Raw genomic sequence first — 20,047 nt, 5'->3', positions numbered from 1 at the left:
ACGAAAAATAAAAATACCTGTTTAGATGTGTTATTACATATCTGAATACATCATAGTTAACAGGATGAAATTTCTTAACAATTTCTTTCAGTGCATGAAGACGTTCTGTTTTATCCGGGATTTCTGTAAAATTAAAGTAGTGAGGTATTTGTGTGAAACACAAACATTAAAAAATATTGATAAAGCTTCCTGCTATGCTTATTGTATAAGACAATCAAGAATGTATATGAAGCATATCAAGAGAGGGAAACAAAAACAAAGAAAATGTTGTAAAGAACCTGCTAATAAACAGACTACCATCTATTTACAATAGCCTTTTCACAAGTAAAGCTAATAACTGAAGATCAAAGTAACCTGGGGGTGGTAAAATAGGAAATGGTATATTAGTAATTTCTTTAAGCAACTTATATAACTAGATACTGATTTAGAATTAACTAATTACTTACAAATCTGTTAGGCTCTTAATATTCATGCTACAGAGAGTATTTTAGGCTTTGTGGGTGAAACTACTCAACTCTGCAGTTGTACAAAAGCAGCCACAGACAATATGTAACAAGAGTGGCTGTGATCCAATAGAACTTTAAAAATCTGAATTCATATAATTTTAATATTTCATAAAATTTTCTTTTAATATTTTTTCAACCATTTAAAAATGTAAAAAAACATTCTTAGCTTGCAAGCCTTCTGAAAACTGATGGCACACTGAATTTCGCCCACAGGCCAGTTTGCCAACACCTGATTTAAAGCATTATACTTATTTATAATCCACTTAGCTTATAAAACATTGTTCTTCACAAGCAGCACAAGCAATACAAGCATTTAGCTCAGTTACTTTCCAAATTTACACAAATTATGAAACAGAATAACTGAAATGTGGCTCTGCTGTAAATGGGAGAGGAGAGTACGCCTTACTGCTGCTCTTCCTCATTCAGTTCATTCTTCTAAAATAACAATGGATTCCTCTGGAGGAGGCCAGTCTGCCAACCAACTCATGGTAGTACACCAAGTACTAACAAATTTCTCATTTGCCACATATTACTTCTAAATCAGCCCTCAATATTTCCTAGGTAGGAAAGTTCTGAGGCTATTGTTCATGGCCAAAAAGTAAGAAAATCTAAGCTATCAATTGGACTATTTTCCCAGTTTTCATACGAGAGAATGTATAAGGCAACCGTATCTTGTGACAATATACTGAAGTGGATTTTAATGAAAAGAAAATTAACTGAGAACTTTAACAATCAGTATTATAAGTAGTCTCACGCTACAGAGCTTGAAGACTTGTAATCAAAAGGAAATTAAAGAGAAATATTTAGAAACTACATTAATTTTAGCCATTGAGAACACAATGTGGATTAAGCACTAGGTTACCTGATACTCAAATAGACCTTTGGTCTCATTTTCCAGATAACAAATGAGTATTTGCTTCATAGAAACATCTGGATGAATGATGATGCCAAGTAGGAATCAATAATGAATAAGTACCCATTTTCCTGTCTTACTTTTTCAAAAACTGAATCAAGACATGAGGCCAAAGTTAATTTCTTTGACTTAAAAAAAATTTATATACACATGTGTACAGACCATACACAGGTTAATATGTTACTAAAGTACATTACAGATACATTCATTTGAAGACTTAATTTCTTTTTCTTACAATGCCTTTGAGTTTGAATTAAAAACACAAATCTCAAACTTCTAGTATAATGATCTAAACTTCTAGGAGCACCTAGTCATCTGGGAGCCTAGCTAAAACTATTTATTTAAAGGGAAAGAGCTTTAATAAACAGTTCTAGAAGCTGAATTTTTATTAGCTACATATTCTAGTGCATGACTGATTTTAACACAAAGCAATCAATGTACAAACCCCACTATCATCATCCTTCTCAAAAAAAAAAAAAAAGGAGGCTTTTACTTACTTGCTGCTTCCAATAGCTCTGGATGAAGAGAATATGGAATTAAAGGATCTGGTAGATCTGCAAAGAAAGCTTTAAGAGCTCCAGCTACAGCATTTACTGTTACTTCCATTGATACTAGACTGATATTATGATCTATAAGACAAAAATTAAAATTAAAATTAAAAACTATAATAAATTTAAATTTATTACAGGAGAAGTAAGCTAAATGGGTACTTGTAGATCCAAAGACATTTAAGTCTTCTCATGGACCACCTTTCTTCACAGGCTGATTCATCCCTCCCCCACTGTTTTAATATAAGTTTGCCTGACAAACTATAGATAAGGAAAGAGAAAACCAAGTAAGAAGCATTTTCTGTGACAATAAAAAATGCTATTAGGCTTGTCAGTATATGAGCAATATTACTGACATCTCTCTTCTTTTGAAACATTTCGTTCACATAAGCTAGTTAAAAGAGGCCATAAGGAAACAGAAAGACAAAAGATAGGAATCATGCATATAAATTCAAGTTTTGATAGATGATGGATGTTCACTAAACTTAGTGTGGTAATCATTTCATGATATATGTAAGTCAAATCATTATGTTGTACACCTTATACAGTACTGTATGTCAATTATATCTCAATAAAACTGGAAGAAAAACCAAAATCACTATACCTCATGGAGTATGCTTAACTGGACATAAAAGGGGTAAAAGGCAAACACTATTTTATTGTTTCAATATACATTATTATTCTCACATCGCAGGACCACTTTTGTGTGTTTTTTCTACAATATTATACTGCAAGCCAATATAAATTGTAATCTATAGTGTAAATCTATTGTAAGGGAGTTCCCTGGTGGGGAACTTATAACTTATACTTAAAAAATTTTAATATAAAACACTTTAAACACTTATCAGTGAAGTTCTGACTTAAAAAATAAGAATGTAACATATTAAAGGTATATCACAAGGTTAATTTGCTATTAAAAAAGTCACATTTTCCTTATTATAAATACAATGAATATTTATATGATAAATAAAAAAATTACTCCCATAACCAAGAGATAATCACTGTTTATACTTTACCATGTTTCCTTTCAGCCCTTTTCTGCTCATTAAAAAAAAAAAAAAAAAATATATATATATATATATATAGACAGATGATAGATTTTATATTGGATTTAATTTTTAAGGCATTATCCAAGGTTAATAAAATTTTGCAAGCAACTTTAAAAAACTTTTTGGGGGGGCAGGTAACATTTCATTGTAATTTCAAACTTGCAGAAAATTTGCAAGAATAATAAAAATACAAAGAACTCACATATATCCTTAACCAAGAATCACCAATCCTTACATTTTGTCCTACATAAACAATTCTAATGGCTACAAAACATTCTCCCAGATATAAAAATTTACATAATATTCTATTACTGAACATTTAGATTTATTTCATTTAAAAATATTATAAAGATATTATGATAACAACTTTTATGTACTAAAGCTTAGGTCCTTAGGCAGGCTATATTCCTTGTAATAACAGCTACCCAGTGAACATTTAACGTGGTGTCTGGCACAGAAAACTCGTCATATGCATTATCTCATTATTCCTCAGTTACTCTTATCACTCCCATTCTAGATATGAAAAAGCTGAGATTTAGAAAGGTTAATCTCCCTAGGCCACAAAGACAGTAAGTGGCAGAAACAGGAAACAAAACCAGAAACTCTAATTCAAGAGGCCCTGGTACTGACGACTACTCTTCCTTCATTACCGGAAGTGAAACTGTACCAATTTGCTAAAGTCTAAACAGTTCTTCTAACAATTTTTTTTTTTTTAATGAAATACCATGCAATAGTCTTTCAAAGCAAGGCACGCACACAAACACCCCACCCACCACTCAACTTTACCATTTACCACTCAACATTTTAGCATTTCAACACATATAATCTTCATTATTTTATACAGCTATCTAGTATTCTACTTGTAAACAGGATTGGTCCCCCCACCTTTAAAACAAAATACAAACAATGCCGCAATAAATATCTTGGTATGCTTACACAAAGACTTTTGTAACATAAGTATTTACAAATGGAATTTCTCCAGCAAAGCTACCTGAAGCACCCATAACCAACAGTATACAACATACCTGCTTGCCTACACCCTACCAACAATCTTTTCCACTCACATAATAAAATAAATACAACCTTTTTGTTTTAATTTTTATTTCTTTATAACTGACAGAGGCTGAGCATATTTTCATATATTTGTTGGTTGCTTTCTTCTAATATGAATTGCTTAATCTAGCAAAGAAATTCCACAGCCACACCAAGTTTACAGTTTGTCTCCTGATTCTGTTTGCTTTATACACTATTTCATACAGAAGTTTTACATTTTTAGGCAGTCTAGTTTATCATCTTGTTCATGCTTTCTAGGTTTCATGTCAAGTTTAGGCCTCTTCCTACTCCAAGATTATAAATATATTCATTCGTTTTTCTCCCTAGAACTTAGTTTTCATTTTTTGCATTTAAACCTTTGATCTCATACAGATTTCCTTTAATATGAGTAGGAAATTCAGCTTTTTAAAAATTCCTAATGGTTAGTTAGTTGGCCCAGTATCATGAAGGAAAAAAAAACCTTTTAAATCGCAACTTTAAATAGGTGCAATCTGTGATATACAAAGATGATGATGCACCATAACTCAATTTATTGCTTCTCTAATTCTGGTAATGGATTTATAGCTCTCCCATTTCTTGACTGTGGTATCTGTTCCATTAAATACTTCCAATACTACTTCAAAACTTTCTCCCCTAAACATCCATATTCTTAGGAGGTTTTCATATGAAATTTCAATGAGGGAAATAATAAAACAATGATTTTATTTTATCTTCTATAATTATCTTCTTACCTTGATCAAATATATATATAAATATATCTATAATTATCTTCTTACCTTGATCAAACTGCTTTTGAATATTGTCTTGATCAGTTTTGTTCCCACTAACACGGTACAGTCCTTCAGTACATAATCCTAAAAGAATAAAGAAATAGACTTTTACACATGAATATATAGCTACAACAAAGAATATACTTAACCTTATGTACATCTTAGTGACTTACAAAATATGGTGGTAAAATATTTTTAAGAATAAAATATTCTTGAGCATTTCATTTAAAGTAAGTTCTTAATGGACTACTTTAATTCTTAACCATTTAGGCTACCCAATTCCATGTAAAATAAGATACATTTCTTCCTAGTCCACTAAACACAGTTAAAATTCCTGAGTGCAATATATTAAAAAAGTCAAAAGACTCTGAAAGGTGGAGAGAAAGTGAATTTGAATAGCAACCACAGAATTTGAAGAACAAAAGATAGTGAGTTCCCTGGGTTTTCCTTTTGCTTCTTACATATCTTAGCCCAGGCAACAGAGAAGCCTGCAACCCAGAAATACCAATGAGCACAGGCAAAAAAATAAAAATAAAAACAAAACACCATCAGAAAACCAACAAGAAAAGCCAGTTCTCTCTAGTGAAAGGATTGGGAAAGGTGCAGACTAGCAAGCAAAAACATTTTTTACTGTTACTGCCCTACTCCAGCCAAACACCATGGAATCCACTCCTCCTCATCCACATCAGTGGAACCTAAAGTAGGGAGACTAAAATTCTACCTCTGCCAGCAGTAACAAAGGTGCCCCTTCCCCTCTCTAGAGTGTCAGCAAGGATTGAGTGGCAAGTCTGAACTTCTACTACCACCTTGAGGTAAGAGGTACCCTCCCCACTTCACCATGGTAGTCAACAGAGGCTGGTAGAGATCAAGTGGGGAGGGGAGTCCAATCTTCCAGCCCCACTTTGTAGTAATGAGGCAGCCTTCCTCCCCTGCTGGTGCAGTGTCAGAGGAGGCCTGCTAAAATAAATTTAAATAAGATCCAAAGTTTCACAGCATACTATCCAAAATGTCTAGAATACAATAATAATAAAACTAAAATCATTCATCATTCCAAGAACCAAGAAAGTCTCAACTTGAATGAGAAAAAACAATTAACAGACACCAATACAAAGATATCAGTTGTGGAATTATCTGACAAGGATTTTAAAGCATCATAAAACACTTCAGTGAACAATTATAAACACACTTGAAACAAACTTCCCAATAGAAAGTTTTAGCAAAAAAACAGAAATATAAGGAGGAACTAACTGGAAATTTTAGAAATAGAAATACAGTAACAGAAAGAACAAATTCACTGAATGGGATCAATAATAGAAAAATGATGACAGAGTAATGATAATGAATAAGTGAACTTGAAGACAAATCAATAGAAATTACTCAATCTAAAGAACATAAAGAAATTAGACTAAAAAAAAAATGATGAGCCTCAGGGATTTGTGGGACAATAACAAAACATCTAATATTTGTGTCATCAGCTAAAAACCTATCTCTATGTTCAATAGGAAGTTTCTGAAAGCACTTCTGAAAGAGACTCAGTTTGATAAGGCATTGTATTGTTCTGATCCCAAGGAGAAAAAAAAAACGAATCAATAGAAACGAAGAATTTGTCAAATTTATCCCTGGACAAATGTCAAGGCGCTTGTATGGGACAATATGTTAATTCTAATTTTTTATATTCAGAAATTCATGATCATAAAGGTAGCAAAAATCCACTGACAAAAGTGTCAAAGTTATTAAATCCAAAGTTTTAACTTCAGTGAAGCATGGCAGACACCACCAAATAACCAAAATTATTATCATCTACAGTGGGACAAAATAACATTCTATCCCAACAGATATGATGCACTTAGAAGGATACAACATTACTTTGGTGGTATTTCTAACAAAAATGCAAAATTTGAATCTAATAATGAGGAAACAGCAACCTCAAATTGAAAGAGAAAGAAAAAGTTCATTTGTACAGGAAAGTGCCAACCAATAAACATAAAAAAAATGAGAGACTAAAAAAAAATCATCAACGGAAGCTAAAACTAGTGGCTGAAAGTCTGATAGTCTCAAAGTCAAGAAAAACAAAAGAAGCTGAGCAACTCTCCCAAACTAAAGGTGTTAAAAAAGACATGATTACTAAGAGCAGTGCACCTAGATTAGATCCTGAAGTGTCTAATAAAGAATTTAAAATGTCCAAAATGTCAATAATGCTGAGGTTGAGAAACCCTGACATAATGATAAGCATTTATTTGCTAAATGAAAATTACAAGGTGCTTAATCATCCATGATAAAAATCTTGCCTTCCGTTCAGTAAAAACTGAGTGACCTTAAAAAAAAAAAAAAAAAGCAGAGCCTCCCATCAAGCCTCTTAGATAGCATCAACCACCAGAGGGCAGACAGCAGAAGCAAGAAAAAATATAATCCGGCAGCCTGTGGAACAAAAACCACATTCACAGAAAGACAGACAAGATGAAAAGGCAGAGGGCTATATACCAGATGAAGGAACAAGATAAAACTCCAGAAAAACAACTAAATGAAGTGGAGATATGCAACCTGCCAGAAAAAGAATTCAGAATAATGATAGTGAAGATGATCCAGGGCCTCGGAATAAGAAAGGAGGCAAAGACCGAAAAGATGCAAGAAATGTTTAACAAAGACCTAGAAGAATTAAAGAACAAACAGAGATGAACAATACAATAACTGAAATGAAAACTACACTAGAAGGAATCAATAGCAGAATAACTGAGGCAGAAGAACAGATAAGTGACCTGGAAGACAGAATGGTGGAATTCACCGCTGCGGAACAGACTAAAGAAAAAAGAATGAAAAGAAATGAAGACAGCCTAAGAGACCTCTGGGACAACATTAAACGCAACAACATTCGCATTATAGGGGTCCCAGAAGGAGAAGAGAGAGAGAAAGGACCAGAGAAAATATTTGAAGAGATTATAGTCAAAAACTTCCCTAACATGGGAAAGGAAATAGCCACCCAAGTCCAGGAAGCGCAGCGAGTCCCAGGCAGGATAAACCCAAGGAGAAACACGCCGAGACACATAGTAATCAAAGTGGCAAAAATTAAAGACAAAGAAAAATTATTGAAAGCAGCAAGGGAAAAACGACAAATAACATACAAGGGAACTCCCATAAGGTTAACAGCTGATTTCTCAGCAGAAACTCTGCAAGCCAGAAGGGAGTGGCATGATATACTTAAAGTGATGAAAGGAAAGAACCTACAACCAAGATTACTCTACCCGGCAAGGATCTCATTTAGATTCGATGGAGAAATCAAAAGCTTTACAGACAAGCAAAAGCTAAAAGAATTCAGCCCCACCAAACCAGCTCTACAACAAATGCTAAAGGAACTTCTCTAAGTGGGAAACACAAGAGAAGAAAAGGACCTACAAAAACAAACCCCAAACAATTAAGAAAATGGTCATAGGAACATACATATCGATAATTACCTTAAATGTGAATGGATTAAATGCTCCAACCAAAAGACACAGGCTTGCTGAATGCATACAAAAAGAAGACCCATATATATGCTGTCTACAAGAGACCCACTTCAGACCTAGGGACACATACAGACTGAAAGTGAGGGGATGGAAAAAGATATTCCATGCAAATGGAAATCAAAAGAAAGCTGGAGTAGCTATACTCATATCAGGTAAAATAGACTTTAAAATAAAGAATGTTACAAGAGACAAGCAAGAACACTACATAATGATCAAGGGATCAATCCAAGAAGAAGATATAACAATTATAAATATATATGCACCCAACATAGGAGCACCTCAATACATAAGGCGACTGCTAACAGCTATAAAAGAGGAAATCGACAATAACACAATAATAGTGGGGGACTTTAACACCTCACTTACACCAATGGACAGATCATCCAAAATGAAAATAAGTAAGGAAACAGAAGCTTTAAATGACACAATAGACCAGATAGATTTAATTGATATTTATAGGACATTCCATCCAAAAACAACAGATTACACTTTCTTCTCAAGTGCGCACAGAACATTCTCCAGGATAGATCACATCTTGGGTCACAAATCAAGCCTCAGTAAAGTTAAAAAAATTGAAATCATATCAAGCATCTTTTCTGACCACAACGCTATGAGATTAGAAATGAATTACAGGGAAAAAAACGTAAAAAACACAAACACATGGAGGCTAAACAATACGTTACTAAATAACCAAGAGATCACTGAAGAAATCAAAGAGGAAATCAAAAAATACCTAGAGACAAATGACAATGAAAACACGACGATCCAAACCTATGGGATGCAGCAAAAGCAGTTCTAAGAAATAAGTTTATAGCTATACAAGCCTACCTAAAGAAACAAGAAAAATCTCAAGTAAACAATCTAACCTTACACCTAAAGGAACTAGAGAAAGAAGAACAAACAAAACCCAAAGTTAGCAGAAGGAAAGAAATCATAAAGATCAGAGCAGAAATAAATGCAATAGAAACAAAGAACAAAATAGCAAAGATCAATAAAACTAAAGGCTGGTTCTTTGAGAAGATAAACAAAATTGATAAACCATTAGCCAGACTCATCAAGAAAAAGAGGGAGAGGACTCAAATCAATAAAATTAGAAATGAAAAAGGAGAAGTTACAACAGACACCACAGAAATACAAAGCATCCTAAGAGACTACTACAAGCAACTCTATGCCAATAAATGGACAACCTGGAAGAAATGGACAAATTCTTAGAAAGGTATAACCTTCCAAGACTGAACCAGGAAGAAACAGAAAATATGAACAGACCAATCACAAGTAATGAAATTGAAACTGTGATTAAAAATCTTCCAACAAACAAAAGTCCAGGACCAGATGGCTTCACAGGTGAATTCTACCAAACATTTAGAGAAGAGCTAACACCCATCCTTCTCAAACTCTTCCAAAAAATTGCAGAGGAAGGAACACTCCCAAACTCATTCTATGAGGCCACCATCACCCTGATACCAAAACCAGACAAAGATACTACAAAAAAAGAAAACTACAGACCAATATCACTGATGAATATAGATGCAAAAATCTTCAACAAAATACTAGCAAACAGAATCCAACAACACATTAAAAAGATCATACACCACGATCAAGTGGGATTTATCCCAGGGATGCAAGGATTCTTCAATATACGCAAATCAATCAATGTGATACACCATATTAACAAACTGAAGAATAAAAACCATATGATCATCTCAATAGATGCAGAAAAAACTTTTGACAAAATTCAACATCTATTTATGATAAAAACTCTCCAGAAAGTGGGCATAGAGGGAACCTACCTCAACATAATAAAGGCCATATACGACAAACCCACAGCAAACATCATTCTCAATGGTGAAAAACTGGAAGCATTTCCTCTAAGATCAGGAACGAGACAAGGATGTCCACTCTCACCACTATTATTCAACATAGTTTTGGAAGTCCTAGCCATGGCAATCAGAGAAGAAAAAGAAATAAAAGGAATACAAATTGGAAAAGAAGAAGTAAAGCTGTCACTGTTTGCAGATGACATGATACTATACATAGAGAATCCTAAAAATGCCACCAGAAAACTACTAGAGCTAATCAATGAATTTGGTAAAGTTGCAGGATACAAAATTAATGCACAGAAATCGCTTGCATTCCTATACACTAATGATGAAAAATCTGAAAGAGAAATTATGGAAACACTCCCATTTACTACTGCAACAAAAAGAATAAAATACCTAGGAATAAACCTACCTAGGGAGACAAAAGACCTGTATGCAGAAAACTATAAGACACTGATGAAAGAAATTAAAGATGATACCAACAGGTGGAGAGATATACCACGTTCTTGGATTGGAAGACTCAATATTGTGAAAATGACTATACTATCCAAAGCAATCTACAGATTCAATGCAATCCCTATCAAATTACCAATGGCATTTTTTACAGAACTAGAACAAATCATCTTAAAATTTTTATGGAGACACAAAAGACCCCAAATAGTCCAAGCAGTCTTGAGGGAAAAAAATGGAGCTGGAGGAATCAGACTCCCTGACTTCAGACTATACTACAAAGCTACAGTAATCAAGACAATATGGTACCAGCACAAAAACAGAAACATAGATCAATGGAACAAGAGAGAAAGCCCAGAGATAAACCCAGGCACCTATGGTCAACTAATATATGACAAAGGAGGCAAAGATATACAATGGAGAAAAGACAGTCTCTTCAATAAGTGGTGCCGGGAAAACTGGACAGCTACATGTAAAAGAATGAAATTAGAACACTCCTTAACACCATACACAAAAATAAACTCAAATTGGATTCGAGACCTAAATGTAAGACCGGACACTATAAAACTCTTAGAGGAAAACATAGGAAGAACACTCTTTGACATAAATCCCAGCAAGATCTTTTTTGATCCACCTCCTAGAGTAATGGAAATAAAACCAAAAATAAACAAATGGGACCTAATGAAACTTCAAAGCTTTTGCACAGCAAAGGAAACCATAAACAAGACGAAAAGACAACCCTCAGAATGGGAGAAAATATTTGCAAACGAATCAACGGACAAAGGATTAATCTCCAAAATATATAAACAGCTCATTCAGCTCAATATTAAAGAAACAAACAACCCAGTCCAAAAATGGGCAGAAGACCTAAATAGACATTTCTCCAAAGAAGACATACAGATGGCCGAGAAGCACATGAAAAGATGCTCAACATCACTAATTATTAGAGAAATGCAAATCAAAACTACAATGAGCTATCACCTCACACCAGTTAGAATGGGCATCATCAGAAAATCTACAAACAACAAATGCTGGAGAGGGTGTGGAGAAAAGGGAACCCTCTTGCACTGTTGGTGGGAATGTAAATTGATACAGCCACTCTGGAGAACAGTATGGAGGTTTCTTAAAAAACTAAAAATAGATTTACCATATGATCCAGCAATCCCACTACTGGGCGTATACCCAGAGAAAACCATAATTCAAAAAGACACATGCACCCCAATGTTCATTGCAGCACTATATACAATAGCCAGGTCATGGACGCAACCTAAATGCCCACCGACAGACAAATGGATAAAGAAGATGTGGTACATATATACAATGGAATATTACTCAGCCATAAAAAGGAACGCAATTGAGTCATTTGTTGAGACATGGAGGGATCTAGAGACTGTCATACAGAGTGAAGTAAGTCAGAAAGAGAAAAACAAATATCGTATATTAACGCATGTATGTGGAACCTAGAAAAATGGTACAGATGAGCCGGTTTGCAGGGCAGAAGTTGAGACACAGATGTAGAGAACAGACATATGGACACCAAGGGAGTAAAACTGCGGTGGGGTGGGGATGGTGGTGTGCTGAATTGGGTGATTGGGATTGACATGTATACACTGATGTATATAAAATTGATGACTAATAAGAACCTGCAGTATAAAAAAACAAACAAAACAACTAATACTAAACTTTCATTGGGTTATTTGTACAGAAATATGTTAATATAAATGTTTCAGGCATTACATGAAATTTCTAAAAATTTTATATGTTCTGGTATAATGTTATAAGTCATAATTCTAGTTATTACTTTAAAATGTATATCTCAGAAATAACTAAATTTCCTTGTCAATTGCATTATTATGAACTTTCATCAAATCTTTAACCGTGGTCATTTTTAAGTCTTTGTCACTTACAGACATTTCTGGGTGTACTCTGATGCTTTTGCAAATATGTTCCTATAAAAGGGTTTCATCTTCAAGGAATTCATGGAAAAGACTCTGACAAGTACAGGTTTCTGGTAACTGACTGTACTACTGAACTGAATGAATAAGCATTTTCAGAACTCTAATGAAAAACTGATGAACTCATAAAAGTGCTAACAAAAGATCAAGATGAAAAAAAAAATTAATTACATGCGACTGAATGAACTAATGAGGATGATTATAATTTTTATGACTTTCTGTTTGAATTAAAAAATAAAAAAATCCCACAAGGACTCAGAGGCAAAGAATATACAAATCAATTTTCACTGCAAAGTAAAGGAGCTGTCACAGTGGAGGATTACTGGACTGAATGTCAATATTATGACATAGTATGAGTGTGTTTCATGTTTGGTAATTGCAATCATTGTTGCTTTTGTTATGGTCATCCATTTACAATGCTTGGTGTCTATTAATCTCTTGTAAAAATAAAATACAGTGTGTGTGTGTGTGAAAAAAAAAAGAATGTATACAGAAATAATGTAATCAACTATATTTATTGAAATGATCATATGATTTTCTCCTTTAAAAAAAAAAAAAAGAAGAAGAAGCCAACTCAATTATCTAGATGTGAATTATCCAAGTTTAACTTCGACTTAAATTACCCAAAGTATCTATCCTGGGCCTCCAAGTAATATAGGTATTAGAAATATATTCCAATATTCCAAAACTAAACTTAAAATATGTTTGAACCGAGTATCATCACCCCTTTTTCTTTCATTAGAAAGGTAACTAATCTTTACACTTCACAGAACTCTTGATATCTGAAGTTCTAAAAAGGTCTAAGTTCTTTTTGAGTTGCTAATAGATACAAAACAAGAGTTTCACTGAAGTCATAAAACAGATTACAAATGGTAAAGAAGAAGTAAGGTGTATAGATAATCCACAAATTAGATTAATATGTCCATGGGAGGTGGCATCAGCAAAAGAGATAGAGAAAGGAATTTTGGGGCTTGGTTCCCCCATAAAAGCAACTAATGATCAGCCAAAAAGTATCAGAATCAACTTCTGCAGAACCTCTGGAATCTAGTAAAAAAATTACAACCACCATTAGAAGGCTTGGTGAAGAAAGAAGCTTTAAGCTGCCCACCTACCATTCCCGCTGCCACTCTAGACTGGCAACAACCATAAGGAAGGCAGCCTGCACTCTGGGTTTAAGTTTCAAGTGCCAGAGGGAGCAACACAGATCTTATTGTCAAAGAACTACAGTTGCATATTTTGACCTGTCTGGTGGCTCTCAGAAGAAAGAGCACAAGGGCTTGCCTATGTTTCACTATGTTAAAATATTCAAAACCTCTCATTTTCAACAAAAAATTTAAGAGGCATGGAAAGAAGCAAAACAGTATGGCCCATTGTAGAAAAGAAAGAAATTAATAGAAACTGTCCATGAGGAAACCCAGTCACTGCACTTACTAGACAAAGACTTTAAATCAATCTTTCAAGGTGCACAAAGAGCTACAGGAAACCATGAACAAAGAACTAAAGAAAACCAAGAGAATGATGACTTAACAAATGAAGAGTATCAATAAATACAGAGAAATTATTAAAAGAACTAAAGAGAAAATCTGGAGCTGAAAAGTATAATAACTAAAATGAAAAATAAACTATAGAGGTTTAACAGCAAATTTTAGCAGGTAGAAGAAACAATGAACTTAAAGACTGGTTAATTGAGATCATCCAGTCTAGGGAGCAGAAAGAGGAAAGAATGAAGAAAAATGAACAGAGTTAAAGAGACTTCTGGGACTCCATCAAGCATACCAACACTAGCATAAAAACTTTCCCAGAGGGGAAAAGGAGAAAGAAGAATATCTGAAAAAATAATGGCTGAAAACTTCCAAATATGAAAAAGAAACCTAGAAATCTATACATGAAGTTCAATGAACTGAAAACAGGATAAACTCAAAGAGAGCTACACAGAACAAAGGAAATAAAAATTAAAATGGATATAAACAAAATAAAAAGTAGAAAACAAAAATAAAAAAGTAGAAAAACAGAATCAACAAGGATGCTTGCTTTCATTACTTCTAATAAACACTGTACTGGAGTTCTAGCTAGATTAGGCAAGAAAAAGAAATAAAAGGAATCCAAAGAATAAAAGAATTAAGTAAAATTAGTCCTAATTGCTGATGACATTACTTACTAAATATAAGAGTTGACACCATAAAACTCTTAGAAAAAAACACAGGAGTACATTTTCATGTCAATGGGTTTGGCAACCCATATGGAATCTTAGATACGGCACCAACACATGAGAAACAAAATAAATTGGATTTCAACAATATTTAAAACTTTTGTCCATCAAAGGACATTATCAAGAAAGACAACCTATAAGATGGGAGAAAATATTTGCAAATCATTTATCTGATAAGGGTCTAGTACCCAAAGAAACTCAAAGCTTTCCCACTACGATCAGGTACAAGGCTAGGATGTCCCCTCTCACCATACCTTTCAACATCTGGTTGAAAGTACTGGAAGTTCTTGTACTTGCTCAAGCAATAAAAGGAAATCAAAGGTATACAAATTGGGAAAGAAGACATAAAACTATCATTTTTCACAGATGACATAATTGCAATGTAGAAAATCTATCTACCAAAAAAATCCTGGAACTAGTAAGTGATTATAGCAAGGTTGCAGGATACAAAAATCAACTTCTTCCCTTATACACACCAAGGAATAAATGGACTTTGAAATTAAAAACACAATACCACTTACATTAGCATGTCCCAAAATGAAAATTTTCTAACAAATATGTACAAGATCTATATAAGAAAAACTACAAAACTGATGAATGAAATCAAAGAACTAAATACAACTGACCCTTGAACAATGCAGTAGTTCATCCATGTATAACTTATAGTTGCCCCTCTGTATCCGCTGTTGCTCCACATCCACGGATTCAACCAACCATGGATTGTGTAGTACTATAGTATTTACTATTGAAAAATATCCAGGTATAAGTGGACCCACGCAGTTCAAACCCACGTTGTTCAAGGGTCAACTAACTGTAAATGGAGAGATATAACATGTTCATAGATAGGAAGACAAAATAGTCAGGTTGTCAGTTCTTCCCAACCTGATCTACAGATTCAATGCAACCCCAATCAAATTCCCAGGAAATTATTCTACGGTTATCAACAAACTGATCCTAGCGTTTATATAGAGAGGATAAGACTTAAAGCCAAGACAATATTTAAAGAGAACAAAGTTGGAGGATTGATGTTATATGACTTTAAGATTTACTATATAGCTACAGTAATCAAGACAATATGGTATTGAGGAAAAAAGAGGCAAATATTCAATAGATCAATGGAACAGAGTAGAGAGCCCAGAAATAAACACCCATTAATAGTCAACTAATCTTTGACACAGGAGCAAAGGCAATAAGAACAGAGCAAAAACAGTCTCTTCAACAAATGGTGCTAGAAAAATAGGACATTCATATGCAAAAGAATGAATCTAGACACAGACCTTCACCCTTGACAAAATGAACTCAAACTGGGGACTTCCCTGGTGGTCTAGTGGTTAAGAATCTGCCTTCCAATGCAGGGGATGTGGGTTTGATCCCTGGTTGGGGAACGAAGATCCCACACGCGTGGGGCAACTAAGCCCACACACCACAACTACTGAGCCCGCGCACTCTGGAGCCTGCGTGCCGCAACTACTGAGCCTGTGTGCCACAACTAGAGAGAAGCCTGCACGCCACAACGAAGAGCGAGCATGTGTGCCGCAATGAAAAGATCCTGCGTGCCGCAACTAAGACCCGACACAGCCAAATAAATTATATATATATATATAAAATGAACTCAAAATGGATCACAAACTTAAATGTAAAATGGAGAACTATAAAATTCCTAGAAGACAACAGAGTAAAAAACCTAGATGACCTTGGCTATGGTGATGCCTTTTTAGATAAAGACACAATCTGTGAAAAAAATATCGATAAGCTGGACTTTGTTAAAATTATAAACTTCTGCTCTGTGAAAGACAACATCAAGAGAATTAGAAGACTAGTCACAGACTGGGAGTAAATATTTACAAAACACACATCTGATAAAGGACTGTTATCCAAAATATACCAAGAACTCTTAAAACTCAGTAATAAGAAAACAACTCCATTGTAAAATGGGGCAAAGACCTTAACAGATACCTTATCAAAGAAGATCTACAGATGGCAAATAAACATATAAAAAGATGCTCCATTATCACACGTGACTAGGGAACTGCAAGTTAAAACAACGAGATACCACTATTAGAATGGCCAAAATCCAGAACACTGACAACACCAATTGCTGACAAGGATGTGGAGAACAACAGGAACTCTCATTCAATGCTGGTGGGAAAGCAAAATGGTACAGACACTTTGGAAGACAGCTTGGTAGTTTCTTAACAAAACTAAATGTACTCTCCACACTTCCACTACCAGGGGCCTGGGTTCGATCCCACAAGCTGTGCAGTGTGGACAAAAGAAAAAAAAACCCACCAAAAAAACAAAACAAAACTAAATGTACTCTTACCATACCATCCAGCAATCATCCTCTGTTATTTTACCCAAAGGAACTGGAAACATATCTACACAAGAATCTGCACACAGATGTTTACAACATTTATTTTATAGCTATAGCTATGTTTATAGCATAACTACCCAGACTTGGAAGCATACAGGCTGTTCTTCAGGAGGTGAATGGATAATTAAACTGTGGTACATCCAGACAATGGAATATTATTCAATGCCAAAAAAGAAATGAGTTATTAAATCATGAAGACATGGAGGAAACTTAAATGCGTATTACTAAATGAAAGAAGCCAATCTGAAAAGGGTACATACTGCATGATTACAACTATATGACATTGTGGAAAAGGTAAAACTATGAAAACAATAAAAAGATCAATGGTTGCCAGGGGTGAGGGAGGTGGGGAAAGATGAATAGGCAGAGCACAGAAGATTTTTAGGGCAGTGAAAATACTCTGTATGCTATTGTAACGATGGATATGTCATTATACATATGTCCAAACCAACAGAATGTACAACATCAAGAGTGAACACTAATGTACACTATGAACTTTGGGTGATTATCATGTGTCAATGCAGGTTCACCCTTGGCAAAAAACGTACTATTCTAGTGAGTGATGTTGGTAATGGGGGGTGAGGAGGGTTTCATGTGTGGGGGGATGGGGGTATATGGGAAATCTCTAAACCTCTTGATTTTGTTATAAACCTAAAACTTCTTTTAAAAAAAAAGATACAGACATACATAGATACATCAAAGCTTATAAGGATGAAGTAACATCAATGGAGCGAGAGTCTTTTAGCAATGATAAGTGACACTTCAGGGACAAGAATGCTACAGAAATAACAAGGCTAAAGGCAGTATTTTTTTTTCCTCAATCAAAAACAGTATTTTTAAATATGGGGGGGAAGCTATATTAAAGAGAGATATATATATCTCTTTAATATCCAAGAAAAAGCAACAACAGTGTTCCAATCTTTCATTTTGTTACTTTCTACATATAATGCTTAAAAATACATAACGTAAACATGACATGCATTGTTTTCATTCTATTTTCAAAATAACGGACAAGAGGCCTTATGTTAATGATAAGGAAACAAACTTAGAAAAGTGAAGTGACTTGCTAAAATCAGAAACTGGGCAAGCCAGGGTCATTAGTTTGTCTCATTCAATATATAAAAGGAAATATTTTTGACATGCTACCCCATTTGTTTTATGCTAGGTGATTTCCTCTCTCTGCATGATTTCTATCACTGGGGTTGGGCATAGCAATTTCATGTCTAGTCATTTTTCCTAGAAAATAAAAATACGAGCATAGATGTAAACAAAAGGATAACTGCCATTATTGACTGTTTCAAGACATGTTCAGACATACGGAATTACTGAATAAACCATAATTATCAAAATGTTAGATATGAAATATAGGTCATAAAAAATAATTCCAAAGTATCTTATCAAATGGAATGAAGTTTTGCTCATGTATTAAAAATATTACAAAACCATGTTGAATTTTCCCCTTTTGAAAAAGCTATATATGTTTAAATGTGTAAACATTTAGAAGAAGAAAAACTTATCTCTTGCTCATGAAATCACAGGTGATTTTTTCAGTTCTATTCCTTATGGACTCATCTGTACTTTTTTTCCTGCTGTAATGAAATAGTTCCTTTCCTTAAAACAAATCAAAACAAACAAACAAAAAAACCCCTGGCTATCAAAAATCACCTGTAAGCGATAATCGTAGTGGAGCCTGGGCTAGAATCCAATTGTGTGACCTCAGACAAATTACTTAATTTCTCTGGGCCTCAGTTTCTTGCTCTGTAAAACAGAGATAGTAAATGCACACACATGCCATAGAGGTGTGAAAATTAAATGAATAAACTACAGGGAATTCCCTGGCATTCCAGTGGTTAGAGCTCCATGTTTCCACTGCAGGGGACAAGGGTTCAATCCCTGGTCGGGGAACTAAGATCCCTTAAGCCACATGGCACAGCTAAATAAATAAATAAATACTTAAAAAAAATTAAATGAATAAACAACACACTTATTTTATAGCATACCGAAAGTTTACTATACAAATAGGAAGCATTCAGTAAAAGCTGAATACATTACTAATTATTCCACCTTGGGGATAAAAAGAGTAAGGGCTAGAGTGTTTCTTCAGACTTGCACCACATTCATTTTCCAGCCGGAATTTCACCATTAAAAAAACAAAAGAGCTTCAGGTATAATCACCTGGTTGTCAATAACAAAAAATGACGATTCCGTATGTTTCAATCTAACTTAAAAACAAAGTATTTGACATAGCTTTCTCCTGAGAATAGCCTTTCTTTCCCTGTCATAACCACAGAGCATCCTGCATATCATGTATCACCTTCATCATCCACTATTATCACAATGTAAAACCTGGGTTTTTAATGATATAACAGCTCAGCACAATACAAATTAGTCAATTGATATAAATGTAAATTATAAAAGTCACACTGTAGCACAAATGCCTCCATTCTCTCATCTTTTGCAAAGGTCAGGCATTTTTATAGGAAAAAATAATAAACGCTAATTCTAGTTTGTTAAATAAAGACTTAAAGAGATATCATTCATGTATAACTACTGGCACAAGGACACACACTTAGGATTATTAAAAATAATTAGGATTCGTTTTTTAAACATTTATTAAAAAAGGATTTATTCACATGTCCTCCTAGTTTTAGGAGCTGGGGGTCCCTCCTCTCTTAGAGATTATGGTCCAATGGCTGTGGTGTTTAAAAAACAAAACAAAACAAAGCATAGGCTGTAACCCAATGACCAACTACTTCAAAGAAGAAAATGTTCTTGCTAACAGATAAAAATTTATTTCAAAACTAGAAAACACAAAAGGTAACATATTAACATACTAAAAAACCTTAAGGAATTTCTGCTAGATATAGGCATACTAAAATTATCTAAAGAAAGGCTTTAAG

The 20,047-nt window shown here is 34.2% G+C and overlaps 1 protein-coding gene across 3 annotated transcripts in view; it reads right to left on the bottom strand.

Moving 5' to 3' along the window:
* The window catches only part of ARHGAP5 (Rho GTPase activating protein 5), a 77,278-nt gene that overhangs the window by 8,065 nt on the left and 49,166 nt on the right, over nt 1–20,047 (bottom strand). For all 3 annotated transcript variants that reach the window (XM_059914065.1, XM_059914064.1, XM_059914066.1), the window contains exons 4-6: nt 4,846–4,923; nt 1,917–2,048; nt 18–123 (exon numbers count right to left, since the gene is read on the bottom strand). In XM_059914065.1, the coding sequence (XP_059770048.1) occupies nt 18–123; nt 1,917–2,048; nt 4,846–4,923 (316 nt within the window). The remainder of the gene's footprint in view (nt 1–17; nt 124–1,916; nt 2,049–4,845; nt 4,924–20,047) is intronic.

Source organism: Balaenoptera ricei, chromosome 2 (assembly GCF_028023285.1).
Source record: "Balaenoptera ricei isolate mBalRic1 chromosome 2, mBalRic1.hap2, whole genome shotgun sequence".
Classification (NCBI taxonomy): Eukaryota; Metazoa; Chordata; class Mammalia; order Artiodactyla; family Balaenopteridae; genus Balaenoptera; species Balaenoptera ricei.
This window is presented reverse-complemented; position numbering and strand designations above follow the sequence as displayed.